The following is a 14,945-nucleotide window of genomic DNA, read 5'->3' on the forward strand; positions in this document are numbered from 1 at the left end:
TTAGTGTTGTCCAAGAAGAAGCAATTTTTTTAAGGTTAGGTTTCTTCTAAATCGTGAGGTAAAAGGGATATTTTTCTGATGAGGAAAATATGTTATTTGATGACTCGAAATCCCGTTCATGTAGTTTACATCAGTTTTATCATTCAATCTTTTTGTTTTTTTCTCTCAACTTTGAAAAATCAGCGAAGTAATCAATTATTAATAGAAGACTGATCTCCCAAACATTCCTGCGCCAGGGAGATACTTGCCTTCGCAACAAGCTAAACCTGCTTCTGTAAATTATCTTGTTGGGGAAAAAAAAACCACAAGAATCCAGGTAGCCTGTTGTGAAACGGGATGTAATTGGTGCTATTTCCAACGTGAAAATGCTGTGTGGGAAATATTGGCTTCTCTTTGGAATTACAATATTGCAAATCTGCAATATCAGATTTGTTATTTTCTTAAATCAGCTATAGCGCCCATACACTCAGCCTAATGGCTGAAACCTGTGCATCAGAAGGCAGATGTTTCACTTCGGCTTTTTTTATTCATCCCTGGCGGGGAACGGTTCTCTGCATTTTGCTCATCATGGATGAACCGTGAGCAGTTAGAGGTTCTGGGTTTTAGTCGGCAACACTTGCCAGCAGGCTAGGAGGAGCTCGGGATTCGAGCCAGAAACTTTTGGTTCCCAGGTGACCGCTCTATTTGGTGACCGCTCACCCCCTCCATTTAGTTGCACGTACAAATAATACATTGATTTGATGAAGTGTTTCATGATTGTTCTACGTTTGCTCTCTAGTTCTATTGTGTCCACTCTGCTGGCCTTGATGGACGGCTTGGACAGTCGCGGGGAGATAGTAGTCATCGGTGCTACAAACAGACTTGACTCTATTGATCCGGCACTCAGGAGGCCTGGACGCTTCGACCGGGAGTTCCTGTTCAACCTTCCCGACAAGAAGGTGAGATGGAGCGTGATATCGTGAGCCTTTTTTCAACTCGGTGAGACGACTTTCCGGAGTCCAAAAGCTAGAGGAACATTTCGTCCGGGTGTTCGCAATCTCTGGTTTCTCGCTCCGGTAAACCGCGGGTCAAAAGCTTTTGCGATGTCTGATGAAAAATGAAGTTCTTTGAATCACAGTTTGACACTTTTTCGTTGAGTTAGTAAGTCCTTTTTTATGTTTTTTTTGTGAAGTGACTTGATTTCTCTTTCAAAATCATCACAAACGTCGGCAACCAATCACTCCTGTGGGCGAACAACGAGTTATCTACCAATCAGAGAGCAGTAGAAAAGCACAACTCATACAAATGACTTTTGAAATTTGAGAGGAAAACATCTGATTAGTCTCCCTGCCCCAAATTTCACTCAATAACCGGCGACTTGATGGTGCAGCCTTGCAGATAGGTGATGGAGAACGTGACGAGCAGCAGTGAGAGCGGGCGAGACAGACCGCTTCCTCTCTTTTTCTCAAGTGAACTTTTGTGTAGTTTGATCCAGAGCTTAGTTATTGCTCAGCAGGAGAGCTGTGGCTTAATCCACAGGATTATTGGTAATGCTAGAATGCCCTCTAGTGGACTGAATATATAATACCCTGCAGTCTTATCGTGCCATTGCTTGCGCATTGAGTAGATATTGATCAATTTTGCGCCGCTACATTAAAAGGATAATCCAAAAAGAAAAGCAGGATTTACGGAACTGAAGAAGCCATTGACAAACACTCTTCTTGTTAATAAATGTCTTTTGCATCGGTGTCTTCTTAACTCAATGACCAACATTCAATTACCCGGTTTAGCTTGTGATGTTTTGCTTAATCGATGCGGAGACGAAGGAACAAAAATTCAGTACGAGCAGCAATTAATACACAGCTATTGGATCATTTGTGTGTGCTTTTTTTCTTTATTCATTAGAGTCCCACAAAGAAATTAGCTCATGCGGCCCTCTGGCTGTCGAGTCTCCTCCTGTTTTATATTTCGCTGTTGGATGATTTGATCCGTCAAGCAACTTACAAAGCGAGTCGTCGTTACTAAGAAAAGGACAACGAAACAGATTTTCCCTCTTAAAGATCAGTCCTGTAACGTCACGCCATTTAAATGTTTAAGGGATTCTCATGAGCGACCAGATGCAGCCGACTCGTCGATCAGTTCTGTTCATCTGCTGGCCTGTTTTTTTTTTTCTTTTCTTTCCTTCTTTTTTCACCCCCCTTTTTTTTTGGTTTGCACAGAAGGATAGGCCACGGCTCGTATTCATTAGAAACATTGCTCTTAGTGTGAAACGCGGGAACCTCGGTACACATACATGTTCATCTCCACACGCCGGTGTTGCACAAGCTAGAAACCTGTAGGAAACGGCGCTCGGTCGGGTCTCTGGAACAGGAAAATGTGATGAAAGATGATGAAAACTGTTGCCCCCAGTTCACAATGAAACCACTTTGTTCTTAATGGCCGCTCATCACGGAATAGTCCTGTGGAGATGATGTAATAACCCAATGGGCATATTGTGAGATGTTGGCAAGCGCTTCACTTGTGCACACTGGAGTCAGTTTTGATCTTTCCTTGATGCCGCCAGATCGAGGGGAGGGTACAGGCCAAACTTTGGACATCTACTGCCATGATGCGCATGATGAAACTTCATCGCAGTGGGTTTGAGTTTTTAACCGTCTGCCTCGTGCAACACGGCGCCCTTCAGATGATGGAATTCTTTCGACGACGACGACGGGCGCTTTTTCGGGGGACGTTGTTCCGATTACGCGACAGAAGGCTCCATCTCTTTTATGTGTCAATGTAGATTTGCCAGTTTTTTCTAAGCGTCTCTGTCCCTCCCATCCACCACGCAGGCCAGAAAGCAGATCTTGGAGATCCACACTCGGGACTGGAATCCCAAATTAGCTGAGCCATTTGTAGATGAACTTGCGGAAAAATGTGTCGGTAAGGCAAACCCGCGGCGACGCGCAAGTCTCCCGTCTGCGTTTTCAACCCTTAACCTTTGCGATTGGCTGTTTGCTTCCAGGTTACTGTGGCGCTGACATCAAAGCACTTTGCACAGAGGCGGCCTTGGTCGCGCTGCGCCGCCGCTACCCCCAGATCTACGGCAGCAGCGTCAAACTGAAGCTGGATGTCACCTCCATTGTCCTGGGCCCCGGCGACTTCAGCAAAGCCATGAGGACAATTGTCCCAGCCTCCCAGAGGGCCCTGGCCCCCCCGGGCCGAGCCCTGTCACCCATTCTCAGGCCCCTGCTGGCCACCTCTTTCACCTTGGTGCTGAAAGCTCTGCTCCGAGTCTTCCCCCACGCTCAGTGTGTTGACAGGGACACACACGGTAGGAATCTGGATTTTATTCCGCTCCGGCAGGGACTAATTTTCACCCGGCTGACATCTCTGGCAATGATTTCTGCGCTCGCTTCGATATATTTAATTTGACTTTTTATCGTAAGCAACTCTCCTCCAGCGTAACGAAAAAAAAACACCTAAAATAAACCATTATAAATTTCTTTCTTGTACTTCTGTCTGCTTACTGCCTTTCTTAGTAAGCAAACAGGTCAGCAGGCTAGTAGAAAGCCTGGCAGGCAGTAGAAAGGGCAAATTTTGCCCTATTTTGTTGTATTGATACGCGCTAGAGGCAGTGGAGATCTCATATTTGCTGCGTCACATCCCCCATCTGCCCTCAGCGGCTGCGTCCCGTGTTGACGAGGGAAACAAATGCATCTACAAATTAACTGGATGGATTGGAGAGACACACACACACTCACACACACACACACACACACACACACTGATCCCTCTCCTCCCTCGCCGATTGCCTTACTGACTGCCTTTTTTTTTTTTTTTTTTTTCCGGAGGCGCAATTTAGTATTTCATTATCTCTCTCTTTATCTCCAATCTTATTACCTAAGCACTTTTGTATCATTCTCACTCTGATTGAACACGGAGTCTGTGGTGAAAACGTCCCCCCCGAGTATGTAGAGGTGATGGGCACAAAGATCTGATCTCCAGTCACCCCGCTAGCACTTCAATAACTGTGCCTCCCACTCCAGTCAGCACGGGAGTGCTTGGAGCAGATTAACAGCGATGTAAAACCTGACCAATGAGAGATTGCCTACAGCAGTTTGTACGCCTGCCAAATAATGACACAAATATCCCAGGGTGTTCAATTTAAAAGGTCCAATTTGTTTCATCTTATAACGCTTGCTGTTTTTCTTTTTTTTTTTTTTTTTTTTTTTTTTTTTGTTGTTGTGATCTCCCAGCGAAATGTCCACATAAATTCCAGTGAAGGCTTTGCTCTGGAAATAATAATTCCTACAAAAAGCGCACAGATTGCTGTGAGAGCGGTGTGCCTTCTGTGTTCCAGGCGGTGACAATCAGCTGCTCGAAGAGGACTTATACAGCGACAATGACAATGAGGACCACTCTGCTTCCATCTTTGAAGCCCAGCCTTCTGCATCTCCAAAGAGTCAGCTCACTTCCTCTTTTGCAATGCACAGACCCTTCCTCCACTTCTCCTTGTGAGTAAACTCTGAAGGAAGGCGTTCGTCATATGGTGTAAATAAATTTAAAAAGCAGGGTAATTAATTAGGAAAGCCCCGAGAGGAACGTGCAACAAAACCTAGATATTTTTAATAAGCTGATACTTCCTCGGGCTTATTCTTGCAATACTCACTATAACCACGGGAGTGTTTTTATTTTTATTTATCCATTTATTATTTTTGGATAATGAAAGTTGGAAATTTGGGCGGGTTGACTTTTTTTTTTTTTTTTTTTTTTTCCTTACCAGACCGGCCAGAATCAATCTAGTGGGGCTCATTTTCACAGGCAACTCAAAACAAGCTTTCGTGAGTGATTTGAAAACTGGAAGAAGTCCTGCGAGGCAAATTCATTTTTCCAGTCGACTTGTTTTTGTTGTTGTAGTACTCAGTTTCAGCCACAAGAGTGCAACATTACCCTGTATTCTGTAGCAGAAAAAGAGAAATTGCATGGGCAAAAAAAGTCTCCCAAGCCTCTCGGAGGTTTTTCACAACAAGGAATAATAACTCTTGTGGTTTTAATCAGTATTATGATAACAAAATTGTCCAAAAACCCTCAGCACTGCTTCACATGAAGGGGTTATAATAATGCAATTTTTACTGCTATTCGAACAAGCCTGTATGCCACAGCCCAAATAGACCAGGCTTCTAATTAATGTTTTTAATTGAACCGTGTTTATCCTGCGGAATGGTAATGGGAAACGTACCTATTCTTTTTATCATTGTGTTCCCTGTGTGTGCGTGCGTGCGTGCGTGTGTGTGTGTGTGCGTGTGTGTGTGTGTGCATGCGTGCGTTATGCGCTCGCCGATAATGTCATCAAATAGCCGGACTATATTTCCCGGGGAATGAGCTGCAATCAACTCGACGGCTCAATAGCCCGCGCTTGACAAGAGCCGACGACAAATCTAAAAAGAGAAAGCGCTGCAACAAGTTTTAGATCAGAACTCCCGACCGCCGTTCTCGTTCAGACGGCAACATGAGAAGGAGCAGAATGGCTCCAGAGTCATTTATTGATGACCCTATTAAGCACTTATCAAGCCTCGAGCCGTCGAATCCTACGAGCCATAGTTCCTGGAGTTAAACACAAAAGACCGTAAAAGAAAGTGTTTTCCATCAGGATATTTCCTTGGATGCCGAGCCGCAAAGATTTTTAAAGGAGCATTTAATGCTTATCAGCTCCTCGCTCATATCTGATTGCCGCCAAAGTAAACCGGTCTCAAACCCGACTGTTTTCGGATTTAAAATTTCATCATTTGCGGCGAAAGCTCGGCGAGATCGTCACTTTCCAGCGCTCGTTTCCTCCGATTGTGTGGAGCGTGCAGGGGACAGTCTAGTAGTTTACCCAATTACTCTCTGCCGAGGTGATAATCGATAGAAACTTGGACTGCAGTTGTCCTCCGCAGCCTCCCCGCTGTCTTATTATCACAGCTGTCGGTTTAAAGAGCTTTTTTCTCCTCAAAATTGCAATCTACCTGCCTGCATTTTAGTAATCATATGATATGGAATCAATGCTTTCCCTCCTACGCCTAATATGCTAGAGAATCGAGGAAAAGTTTTATAAACGGTTTGTATAGATTAAGATGTCTTACATCCCGTCGCGATCGTGTTTTTCTCGGGGAAATAAGAGGAACGCGAGAAAATGATCGTCGCGACTAATCACAACGTCGCTGCGACGTTAGTCAAAATAATTGCATTTAAATGTTTTGAACTCCCAATTTCTGTGGCTGTCGTCTGGCATCGGGAGCAAATTAATGTTGCTCACACTTATTTTCAGTTAATTTTCTGGTGTATTTGGGTAATGACTCACTCCTTCCCGATTCTAATTTTACGTCGGCTAATATCCGATTCAGCCCCGACGTTTCCTCGCAATTCAGCAAGCCGGCGTTGTTGGAAAGACTTTTTTTTTTTTTTTTTTTGTGAAATCTAAAGCATCAGGTGCAACAGCAACCCCTTAACTCCTCACCCCCCCCTTCTGGCAGTTCGGCGCTCCAGCAGCCCACCGCGTACCGGCCTCGCCTGCTGCTCGCCGGGGCGCCAGGTGCGGGGCAGAGCTCCCACATGGCCCCCGCCGTGCTGCACCACCTCGACAAGCTGCCAGTGCACCGCTTGGATCTGCCCACCCTCTACTCCATCAGCGCGAAGACGCCAGAGGAGTCCTGCGCTCAGGTATCGCACAGGGACACGTCGGGCAAATAAAAATGACATCGATATCGATCGTTTTGTAACTTTACGGTACCCGGGACGATTAACAGCGCGCCCTCGCTCGCCTCGGCAGAACGCCCTCAGCCGGCGCAGGCAGACGTACAAGGGGCGGGAGTTACTGATTCAGGGTCTTGCTCAAAGTTCCATGTCATCAGCTGGGCGTCAAATCAGTCATCCTTTGATTACCAGACGGCCGCGCTGCCACCTGAGCCAGGCCACCTCCGGAAAACACACACACACCGACGTTCGCGCCCGCAAATAGATCCCCGCAAGGGATAAGCGACCAGGCACAGTTGACATGTGCTGTTCTGGAAATTGCTTCTTTTTGATACTTGTTTACGAAATGGCTTCTCCTGTTTGGATGGTGAATCAATCAGCTCTTTTTTTTTTTATATCTCCACTAAAGAGCGGAGTGGTTGTCATTTGTCTCCCACTTTAACAAATCCAGTGCTCCACAAAAAAATAACAAGATTGTCAAAGATTATTTTCTCAAGCTGGAGTTGTGTCTTTGGAAGAACACTTAGTGTGTTTATTAGACGGGGATCACACTTGTCTCCGAAAGTTAAAATTAAAAAAGGAAAATATCTCGTGAAATGTGACCATTAAGAAATCAGTGTTTGAAATAAACAAGTAAACCCCTGCAATACTTTCAAAAATGACTAAAGCAGGCTGGAGAACAAGGAGTTATAATAAGCGACGTATAGCTTTGATATAGAATTCTTGGCAGAGGTGTAGCTTTTGTTTGACCTAATGATCTGGTTGCAGGTTTTCCGCGAGGCCCGCCGGAGCGTGCCCAGCGTGGTGTTCATGCCCCACATCTCCGAGTGGTGGGAAACAGTGAGTGACACTGTGAAAAGCACCTTCCTCACCCTGCTACAGGATGTGCCCTCTTTCTGCCCTGTTCTCATACTGGCCACAGCTGAGACCCACTACTCGCAGCTCTCGGACGAGGTAAAACACTCTCTGCACGCCCAACGTATTGTTTTCGGTTGAAAATCCACACCGTCTTAATTTCAAGGTGTTTCGATGAGGGGTGGAGAGCGGCTAGCATTAGCGGTAATAATTGAGGCCAGAGCGGTGCACGCAGACGGGCTGTCACAGTCAAGGTCATCCGTTCCCACCAAATTTTTACCCACTCTACCTTCATATCCTTTTCATTTATCCACCACTTCTCTCCTGGGTGTCTCCTGCACCAGCTTCTTTACGCCCCCTCCCTTGAATGTATTATTCTCTTTCTGAAAGCCACACTACACTCAGATGGCCCGTTGTGGTTTAGACTGTAAGGGGAGGCCTGCTTCTTTACAGTTTGGGGGGGGATGGAGGAAAATTCATCTCCAGTCACCCAAACATGTCTGTAATTTGGTCCAGAAGTCGACGGCCTCACCTTCTTCACAGCCTGCCGTATGAATCCCTGCAGACTGGGATGTGTGTGTGTGTGTGTGTCGGTGTGTGTGACGCCTGCTGTTTTTGGAGGTGAGCAGCACCGACCACATGGCTGGGAAGGAAGGCTCTCTGTTTGATTGGGGCTTGATTTGACAGAAGTTAGGCAACCCGCAATCCGCTGGGGTCCCACCTTGTTTTTTTTTTTTTTTTTTTTTTTTTCTCTTTTTGATTAAATGCCACCATTTCTCATTTTATTTATTTTTTTTCTCACGATACAATTTTTTTTTTTCCCCAACATCTGACCCTGTTCCGTCGGCGATGTTTTCCCTTGGCATTTTCCACGCTGCCTTTATCCCTCTTTATTTCAATTGATTCCCCCGTGTTTGTTGATTCACAAGCTGTGTAATGAACTGAAGTTGGTTGTAAAATGGTAGAATCACACCATCGCAGCCCATAAACCATTCAGCTCCATCTCTGCGTGATTAGTTCGACTTCATTACACACTAAAATGAAAGGAAAGGTCACTGAAAGGTGGATGAAATTGTATCACGCTGTCAATTACTTTTTCCTCCTCGTGTTGTTTTGCATTGGTCAATGGCTGCACAGCCTGGGAAATCCAGAACCACACGACACGGCGCGGGATTGGCTCAGACAAACCTAGCCACGCTATCATTAGCATGCTTACTGTTTTTCTGCCGTGCGTCGCTAATTTGGGAAACTTTGTAAGGAACCAGCTACGGGATGGTTCGATTTGTCTTTCGCCCCTAAACCCGGGTCGGAAGACCGATTTGCACGTCGATTTGAAGAAATAGCGTTGAAATGTATACAGTATATCTGCCGATACCCGCGTCTTATGGAAAACGGTTTCCATAGGAGGGGAGCATTCTGAAGCCTCGCACACACTCCTGTGTTTAGATTCAGCATTGCTGCTTTTAGCTGTTAAATTCATCAGTGCACACACTTGTCCTTTTAAACCTAGCAAACCAAGCAGAGGGAACTCCATTCCTTATTTGTTTTTTATTTACTTTTTTTGTCTGTTCTTGGATAATTTCCTGCAAATTTCATAGATGGTCGATTTCTTTTGATTAATTATTGTTTGTTGATTAAGAACTAATTATATCTCTCATTGTGACGAATTTTGAGATGAACCGAGCAAATAAAAGAATTCCACAATATGATATTTAAGTGTTACATCTGGTCTTGGCCCCTTTCGGTGCCACCGGACGAAGTTCACGGTCCTGTTCGACATCTCCGCTCCTCTCCTCAGATGTTCTCACTCCCGTAGAATCAATCAATGGTTGCCGGCCGCTCTGACTGCCTCAGACCAAAGATCCTCCTAGTCGTCAGTTCAGCCGATCGACCGTCCAACTAACCGTTGTAACGTTATTGTATTTATAATTATGTATGTATTTTGTGCAAGTCGAAAAACTGTGTGCTGTGCAGGCCCCGGGTAGACCGTAATGGGGAAAAGCGTTAATGCAACGCTGCAGCAGAGCGAATCACTGAAACACATGAGTCAGCGCTAGTCTGCTAATGACGCTAGTAAAACTCGTACGGACAAAGAAATACATTCAGTGGAACAAAAAAAAAAAAAAAAATGCGAATGTGTCCAAACAGTTTTAACTTTTTCGCATCACAGTATTGCAATCTGGAATTTTAATTCACCTCCTTTCTCTTGACTGTAAATATGGAAATATTTCCCATACATTGATTTACTTGTCAGTCTCCGCAATGTTAGCATTGCCCGCCTCCTTTAATTGATTTTTTTTTTTTTTTTTCCTCTTTTAAGTAATTTAGAACCGATAAATTGTACTTTATGTAAGGGTATTGATCCATCCTGCCCCTCTATTTCTCCGGCATAAATAAAAGGACTGCTGACAGCGCTGCTCCATTATTATCGTCATTAGTCTCTGTGATTAGGCATGAAGCATCGCACCTGCATGATACAAGGATCCTCAAGCAGGAAATCATCCGCAGCCTGGATTTACAAATTAATTCATTTATTTCTCGCTTTAAGAAGCTGACCAATCAAATCATTTTATTGCATTCTGCTACGCTGGGCGCTGGAGTTCAGCCTCAGTCTGGAGCTTAGAATGGTTTCCTTCTGTTTGTTTTGCTTCCGTATTTGATTTTCTCCCAATCAGTCTTGGCAGTTGTGGTTATTTGGCAGCGAACACTTAAAGTTTTTTGAAGCGTAAACTTCCATAAATTACATTAGAGCGCAAAACTCTTATTGAAAGCTGTTTTTAATTTATAAACTTTTTTTTTTTTTTGATCAATTACAGTCAATTTAAATAAACAAAGTTAGTTTGTATATTTTCTCAAGTTTAAGTGGTCCTGAATGGTAATTGGCAGGAAAGGAGTTATTGTAGGATGAGATGTAATCCACAGAAAGGATTCTGGCTTTGATTTTGTATCGGCTTTTTCTCTCTAAGCCGGGCAAAAACTAATCGTGAGTGAAACCATGTTTTAAAGATACGAGGGGGGGGAAAAAAAAAACGAGAATGCCGCAAGACATTTCTGAGAAATTACTTCAGAGGCTGGCAGCGAGAGCCTGACATTTAGCAAGAACTTAGCTGTAATGTAGAGAATTATCTCTAAATTAGAAGGAAATTGCGTCGACAATGAGCTGAATCGACCGAGACCCGAAATGAACTGAAAGGTGTCAGAATAAGAACACAGAAGTCAAACCGAACATTTGACAGTTTTCACAAGAGTTTAAACGAGGCGGGAGTTAAACTACTTGTCAATATTTTGGGCACACATGCTATTTTGTATTAGACAAAATACAAATATGCTCGCGAATTGTCACAGGTTCATTGAGATTCATTTGAAGAGCGCTGACATTGATTTTGAAGTTACTGTGAAGCTGCGGTCTGACAAGTGTGCTGTTTTCCTACTCAATACGCACCTTTTCGGGAAAAATACTATATTTTCATTTGACGTGGCGCGTCCTCCTGCGAGAGTGTGTCTCTTCTTTTTTCTTCTCCCTAATTAGGGGTCGTCACAGCGGATCATCCGTTTCAATCTTGTCCTCCTTGGCCGCATATATCCTCTTTGGAAGCCCTCCTGCCCGGCAGCTCCGTCCCCGCCATCCTTCTTCCAATATGTACTCTTTTTCCACACGCTCTCGGTTTCGGCCTCTCCGACTTTGTCTCCGAGTCACGTGACCCGGGCCGTCCCTCCGCTGCGCTCGCTCGTTTTTTTCGAGAGCGTATCTGCCGGCCTTAAAATCATTTGGCTAACTTTGAGAGTTGCGCTCTGCTCCTCGGCACAGACGTCCCGGTGACAGCTGCTGTCTCAGCAGGGAGACGCCAGCGATTCGCCCCCAAGTCAAAACTGACACTGCAGGCTAGAGTCCAGTTACAGGGCCTCCCTTCCTCCCTTAACGGCAGTTCACTCTTTTGCTCCGATTCGTGGAGGAATTTCTGCTCCACCGTGGCACAAAGTATGGCATTATCGCATTATGTTAAAACGTTCATTAATACGCGGTTCGTTCTGTCGTCACTGTCGAAATGGCACAAAAACACACGTGAAAAGTTACTAAGATATGTTTTGATATATGAAATAATGAAGTATTAGATTAGGACTTTACAGGACCCATTTCTGCTATGAAAACTTTTTTTTTTTTTCCCTCTGGCATCTCGGATTATGTTGGAGAGCAGTAGAAGAGCTGTGTCGTCGTGTGACATAATCATACAAAGTGATAACGTTGCCTGTCTCTAATCGATTTCCAGTATGAAACCAGACATGCACATCCTGTGAACACGATGTTTACCTTTCAATTTGCAAATCCTGTTAATGCTGTTTACGTTTCTTTGCACGATTTGCATCTCGTCGCAATGATACGCTCGTTTGTTTTAGCAAAATAACAATTTGACTGTCCAGGGAAGCACATTTCCGGACCGCACACGCGACCGTAAACATTCTTGAACACGAAGCGGCGGCTGCGATGAACAAGAACGGGTTGCCTGTCCGTCTTTACTGCTCAAAAAAGGAAAAGAAAAGAAGCAGGTGAATGGTTGGAGGTCAGTTTAGTTTCTTGCCAAGATAATGGATTTCATCGTGGACCTAAAGAAGAGAGGAACGAGGGTTCAGCGGGTGTCAAACTGGGATGATATGGGATGAAAAATGATGAGTCTGTCTTTAAACACACGCCTAACTGACAGCGGTGCGTGGAGGCCCCAATGTAGAACCTGCTGAAATGAGGGTTATGTTTTACCTTGCCGAAGTTGTTTTTGAACAAGCGCGGCTCATCGCCGGAGCCGGCGGTGAATTGATAGCAACAAGGTAACACCCGCAGGCAGAGAGTGACAGCGTCAGCAGAGGGAGCAGGGCGGCGGGAAGGACTCGCACTCATTGATGTCTGTCTCTTTCAGTCCGTCTAAACCTCCCGCTATCTGATTGGCTTCTAATGAGATATTGAGTTTAAATAGTGACTTTACTCCCGTGTCTTGATAAACACAATTAAACAGAATAGTCTTCGGATCAATTTGACTTTGCTTCAAAAGTTTTTATATCGGGGATGACACCGGTGGTTCGGGGCTAATTGCTTTGCAAATAAAATTAATGGCCACTGCTGTCATTGAATTTTGGGCTTTTTTTTTTTTTTTTTTGAATCCTCCGCGGTCTCCTCGGGTCAGTATGACCGCGTTGCTACTGTGAAGTACAATTTCTAGTTTTCCCGGCACCGCTAGATGGCAGCCAACTGCTCACGGTTCATCCATGATGGGTTAAATGCAGAGAAGGAATTTCCCCGCAAGGGATTAATAAAGTATAAATTATTATTAAAACAAAACATCAATTTCCTCCCTCTCATATTCGGACAGGCAGCTTCATTTTTAAAACTGATGTGATGTGAAATATGTATCAGTGGTGATGCAAAGGAAAGGTTAGAGATCCGTCTCTCAAAAATATGCTACCCAAGGACAAACCTTGGACAAATGGAATATTAAACTGCAACAAATGCAGATATTTCCATTCATTTCTCGCAGAAAACATGAGAATCAATTTATTATCTTGCGCGAGCTTCACTTCTTTATTTCAGCGAGATTCTGCATGTTTTCTTCAGAGAGGTTGGGCACCATGTCAGCCTAAATTTAAATAAACAGAATTTGCACTAAATCGGGATCACTTCAGGCCACGTTCACAGTCTGCACAGTGAAAGAGCAGCAAGAACCGCCTCACAACTGACCATTAAGATTGTGTACCTCTCAAAGAGAGTCCGTATTAACCAAACATTATAAATCTCACGCGGGGAGGATTTATATCTAGCCTGTTATTACACCACTGTAAGTCCCCCCCCCCCCCCGAGCACAACTCATAAAATAAGTGCATCCTCCTTTTTATGGACCTGCCCGTGCGTTTTTGTCCCACCTGGATGTCCTTAAAACACCTGCACGGTCATGCGACCCGGAGGGACTAGAATCCCCACCCGCCTTCCCTTATATAGAACAGGGCCGGTTTTTCTGCACGGAGCTGGAAGATACGGAGGAAAAAGAACATCACAACATTCATTAGCTATCCTGCTTATTCTGCACTCAGGGTTGCAGGGAAGCGGGAGCAGTTGCCAGCGGATGACAGGGCCACATCGAGACAAATAACGATTCACACGTCATACACCGACCCGCAGACGTCAACTCTTATTTTCAGTTTTTTAAAAATGCCTCTTGTTTTGTTTTGTTTAATCATTCATCTCTAATTAGTGAATTCCTTCCAATTTTCTTGAAATGTTTTGGTACAGGAAAAGAGTCCCAACTTTTTGCATAGCCGTGCTAATTTTTGGTAATATTCGAAGAATTATTTATACGGCGCTTTTATCGAACGCAAGGAAAATGAATTTTAAAAAAATCTCGGGAGAAAAAAATCGGCGTCCGCATGCTAATCCGTGATAAGATAGAGGAGCCCGAACGCGGCCTGAGCAACGCGTGTTCACCCGAACGGACGGCGTGGAGGCACACTCTTGTCCATGTTCATTCTCCGGAGCCATCGCCGGCGTCACCCCAATGTTTACATTATCGTCTGGCTCTTCCCGTAAGCCCCGGTCCTGCGCGTCACAAATCAGAAGTCCTCCGAGTCTTATTCTGAGAGAGTCAAGCACCATCTGCGGGCGATTTGTTATTCAGTAGGTTTTTCGCCGCTCCATTTCTTTATTTCTTTATTTTAATAATCTCAAGTCTGCAGGGAATTGTTTCACTTTGCTTCAAGTAAATTTTGACAGTCGAGAATGTGTCATGCTAGTAGAACAAGTGTCCAATATTGCTTTAACCGTATCTCCAGTCAGCCAGATATTTTTCTCTTTCGTCAAACCCATCCTGTTATCCATTCAATCATTCACACATTTCTGCAAGCCCTCTGTGTGTTAACACCCCTGCAGCCTTTTGTCATAATGAAAAATAGTTGGAATCATTACCCACTGTGTGCTGCATGGGCTTCGGCTTTCTTGTGGCTCCCCCACTGTCCTCCCCAAATATACTCCCATTTGTGCTTTTCCCCTCTTTTGATGAGAAGCGAGGAGGGGTGGAGGGGGGAAAAAAAAAAACAAAACCGGAATAGAGGATTGAAGGCGTTCCAGTGAGAACAGGAGAACAAACATGTCACAGATAAGAAAGAAGATCGATGTGAAAGACAGATGCAGGATATAAAGTGGGAAGCAGGTGCTTAGTCAGCGAAAGGGCTTCCCGTCGGGAGCGGCCTTGAGCTCCATCACCGTGCCAGACCGGGATCTTTCAAGCTCCTTCATCTCCCAGCAGAGGTTTAGCTGGAGGAACGCCGCTGTATTTGTCTGGCTTTGTTTTCTACACCTCGGCAGATGATTGAGACCGGGAGCCGCGGTCCGAAATGTTTGAAAACGAATCCCGTTTCTC

The 14,945-nt window shown here is 44.7% G+C and overlaps 1 protein-coding gene across 1 annotated transcript in view; it reads left to right on the forward strand.

Moving 5' to 3' along the window:
- Positions 1-14,945, forward strand: part of atad2b (ATPase family AAA domain containing 2B) — an 82,013-nt gene that overhangs the window by 8,472 nt on the left and 58,596 nt on the right. The window contains exons 14-19 of the mRNA XM_086166944.1: positions 779-938; positions 2,811-2,901; positions 2,984-3,292; positions 4,322-4,475; positions 6,474-6,660; positions 7,462-7,647. Coding sequence (XP_086023070.1) covers positions 779-938; positions 2,811-2,901; positions 2,984-3,292; positions 4,322-4,475; positions 6,474-6,660; positions 7,462-7,647 — 1,087 coding nt within the window. The remainder of the gene's footprint in view (positions 1-778; positions 939-2,810; positions 2,902-2,983; positions 3,293-4,321; positions 4,476-6,473; positions 6,661-7,461; positions 7,648-14,945) is intronic.

Source organism: Fistularia commersonii, chromosome 20 (assembly GCF_037954325.1).
Source record: "Fistularia commersonii isolate RoL2024-O1a breed Wild chromosome 20, RoL_Fcom_v1.0, whole genome shotgun sequence".
Classification (NCBI taxonomy): Eukaryota; Metazoa; Chordata; class Actinopteri; order Syngnathiformes; family Fistulariidae; genus Fistularia; species Fistularia commersonii.